The sequence below is a fragment of the Littorina saxatilis genome, linkage group LG2 (genome assembly GCF_037325665.1).
Source record: "Littorina saxatilis isolate snail1 linkage group LG2, US_GU_Lsax_2.0, whole genome shotgun sequence".
In the NCBI taxonomy this organism is placed as follows: Eukaryota; Metazoa; Mollusca; class Gastropoda; order Littorinimorpha; family Littorinidae; genus Littorina; species Littorina saxatilis.
In genome coordinates, this window is record NC_090246.1 from 99448745 (window position 1) to 99452313 (window position 3569).

The 3569-nt window shown below is 45.0% G+C and overlaps 1 protein-coding gene across 2 annotated transcripts in view; it reads left to right on the forward strand.

Moving 5' to 3' along the window:
- Positions 1–1057: 1057 nt before the first annotated feature.
- LOC138960300 (uncharacterized) overlaps positions 1058–3569 on the forward strand; it is an 8964-nt gene continuing 6452 nt past the window's right edge. Inside the window, exon 1 of one of the 2 annotated variants that reach the window (XR_011453937.1) lies at positions 1058–1845. Coding sequence is in view for 1 of the 2 variants with exons in the window: in XM_070332143.1 (XP_070188244.1) it covers positions 1210–1845 (636 nt within the window). In the remaining variant the exon portion in view is untranslated. The remainder of the gene's footprint in view (positions 1846–3569) is intronic. The other variant, XM_070332143.1, reaches the window with a different exon arrangement.

The following is a 3569-nucleotide window of genomic DNA, read 5'->3' on the forward strand; positions in this document are numbered from 1 at the left end:
CAAACACATCGAGTGAAACCTATACACACCCCTATACCGGGGGTGTAATAAATGCTGACAGACACGGCACGCCGGTGCCTTCTCCGGAAGCCTGTCTTTCTGTTGTATTGTTGTGTAGTAAAGAGAGTATTTTAGCCATTTATTAGACACCGTCGATAATCCATACACTGAGTAGACTATAGTACTACAGAGGAAATCATGCAAGGAAGATGCAAGCGTGTTGCTTTGCCTTGTGTTTGTGTTAGTGTGAGTGTGTTTTGTTGTTGTTATTGTTTTTGTTGTTGTTGCTGTTGTTATTGTTGTTGTTGTTGTTGGGGTTTTGTTTTTGTCTGTTTTTCCGGGGGGGGGGGGGGGGGAGGTGGGTGGGCATAGGTGTATACTCCCTCATCAGGTTCCTTTTCCTCCCAATCATCGTCGTTGTGCACACTTAGGCGGACGGTGAGACGATATTTTGCACCTTTTTTCATTATTTTTGTTTCTCATTTATTTTTTATTTTTAGAAATACTGATCACATCGTGGAAAACTGAGATAAAACTTTTATTGCAGTTTCAAGTTCAAAAGGCATTTCAAGTTCTGACTGGGTGATATCAAGATTACAATAGTACACAGAGATATACCCATGGATCAATGAGTGTACCGTAGTCACTGCACTTTCAAATTGGCCAGGAATCAAAACGTCATGGGCCCAAGCCCTAGAACTTCATTATCTATACCCAAGCACCCTACAGACCAGTGCAACTGGTAAGTCAGTATGTCACCTGACTCAGTGTACCTGTATTATGTAACTTAGAGTAAAGAAAGAGTGTGCACTGTTCGTTTGGGTGCCTGCGCCCCTGACTCATTGAATAACAGTGGGCCCTACCTGGTGTCGGGATTTGCAAGCTGCCAAAAATAACCAACCCCGCTCACACATCGACCACAGATGAAAGAGAAAAGGGAACAGAGGTGGTTGCAAACTGAGACATGGGGAAGATAACTGGTCAGTAGGCGTAGGAGAAAAATGGGAGAACGGGGAAATGGCAAGGTGGTGAAAGGGGGGGGGGGGGGGTTGGGGGAAGGTAGAGGATGTGCGGTATTGGTTCAAGGTGAGCTACAGGTGAAAGCCGACTGCCTAACGTCAGTGGTAGCGAGGCCGGGCAGACACAGCAGCGAGGAGAGAGGAGCCGCCAGTGAGCGTGAGAGAATACGGTGATTAACTTTCTGGCGAGATGCTGTCGGTTCCCTGGTTCGTCGGCTGGGCTCTCAAACCCTACATCCAAATATCTGGTGGTAGTGGTAGCGGTACTGCTCCTCCTTCGTCAGACGACAGCGGCAGCGTTACGGCCAGGAGTCAAATCAGCAAAGTCTCTTCTTCCTCCTCCTCCAACGCGGCTAAACCCGTGTCCTCTGCCCCTGCCCCTAAACCGGCGTCGACGACAGCATCAGCGACCTCCAAGCCCTACCCCGTCGTCACACAGCCCATCGCCGCCAAGCCTAACGGTAACCAAGTCCAGCCACAGCCCGTGCAACAAGTCTCCGTGGCCAAAACCACAGCCACAAGGACAGCAGCGGCTCCAGCACCTAACACGAACCCCATCGTTCCAAAACAAGCTCAGCCTACACAGGCGGCATCTCCTCCAGCGCCACAACAGCAGCAGCAACAGCAGAACGAAGGCCCCGTGAAGCAAGTGAGTTCCTCGAGCATCACCCTCAAGATGAGCGCCGAATGGGCCCAGAAGCAGCTGGAGAAGTTCAAGTTCTCCTTTGACGAGGCGGACAGCGACAAGAGCGGGTCCTTGTCCATTGACGAGGTCTGCAACATCCTCACCAAGAACGGTTTCAAGGGCAGCAAGGATGAAGCCAAGGTAAGAGAAATCAGAATTTTTATTTTTACTATTCGCCTGATTCCGTTTTTAGTGACCCCACCCATCCACCTCGCCCTCTTTCCTTCCTTCTTGTTTCAAGAGTTGTGTCGTCAGGGATTACTTCAATCCAGAACTAAGCAGCTGACTTTAATTGGTGGTCTGAAGATAGGACAAACACCACGCTTGTTTCAATTATCGTCGTTTATTGCGTATGTTTAAGCAGGAAATTCAGTACATGTATAATAGTACTGAATCATCAGAAATGATTGAAGTTAGTTCCCTTTAGGACATAGTTCTCGGCAGTCACGTGACTTGTGACTGCTCATCACTTTCTCTCTGCAAATGTTTTTTTTATGTTATGGTTATTTTACCCCTGATTTATGTTATGGTTATTTTACCCCTGATTTATGGTATGGTTATTTTACCCCTGATTTATGGTATGGTTATTTTACCCCTGATTTATGTTATGGTTATTTTACCCCTGATTTATGGTATGGTTATTTTACCCCTGATTTATGTTATGGTTATTTTACCCCTGATTTATGTTATGGCTATTCTACCCCTGATTTATGGTATGGTTATTTTACCCCTGATTTATGGTATGGTTATTTTACCCCTGATTTATGGTATGGTTATTTTACCCCTGATTTATGTTATGGTTATTTAACCCTGATTTATGTTATGGTTATTTAACCCCTGATTTGTGGGTGTCAGGATGAATGACGATATGGATGATTGGTGATGTCTTGAGTGTACTGTGTATGTGAAGGAAGAGAAGGCATTTGTTATAAACAATTGCTGAACATTTTAATTTGTGTTCAATAATCATTTCTGAATTATGTATGTTTGATAAAAATGGCTTAGGCCTACGGTCCAGTGTAAAAGTTTCAAGTGTAAATCTTACACAGCATGAAGAATTCGTGAGGGTATGTTTGGTCTAGGACCTGTGACGTCATTACCAAATACGGCTCAAAACAAATGAGAAGAACAAAAATTGATCTTTAAAATCAATATATGATTCTGGACGAAACATGTGGCCACATCCATAAGCAAATACCTTTAGTTGTTTGTTTGCTTGTTTGTTTGTTTGCTTGCTACATTTGTTGTTGTTTTGTGTGTTGTTGTTTTTTTGGAGGGGAGGGGCAGTGTACATTACAGGTCCAGTTGTGCATTTCTTGGAAGACTGGCACCGAGAGAGTATTTCCCAAACTCTGAAAATTAAGGTCTCCTGTAATGTCACAAGAGTCCCCTCAGTCCGCAGAGAATACTCAAGAACAATCGCGGAGCCCTAACAACTTTTAACTGACTTGAAGATCGCGAAGGCACTCATGCAAGATGACTTTCATGCGTTGATGGGAAACCATTTTTAGCGGTGGTATTATAAGAGTTCGGTAACACAGGTCGCAGGGTCTATCCGCGATTGCTTTATCATCCCCTCCTCCACCAGTTACTTTAGTCACGGTCTTTGGTGAATTAGTTGAGCACGGTGTGTGTGTGTGTGTGTGTGTGTGTGTGTGTGTGTGTCACTGTATATGTTACAGTGTGTGTGTGTGTGTGTGGGTGTGGGTGTGTACTTCCAGGAAGCACCAGAAGTAAGACATCCAGTCGATTCAGATGTGTAGCAAGTCACTATAGGCAACACCATGAACCCGTGCATGTATACTCATAGACACTTGATACACGGCAAGCGGCAAATAGGTCACTGCTCTTACTTACCTACACGC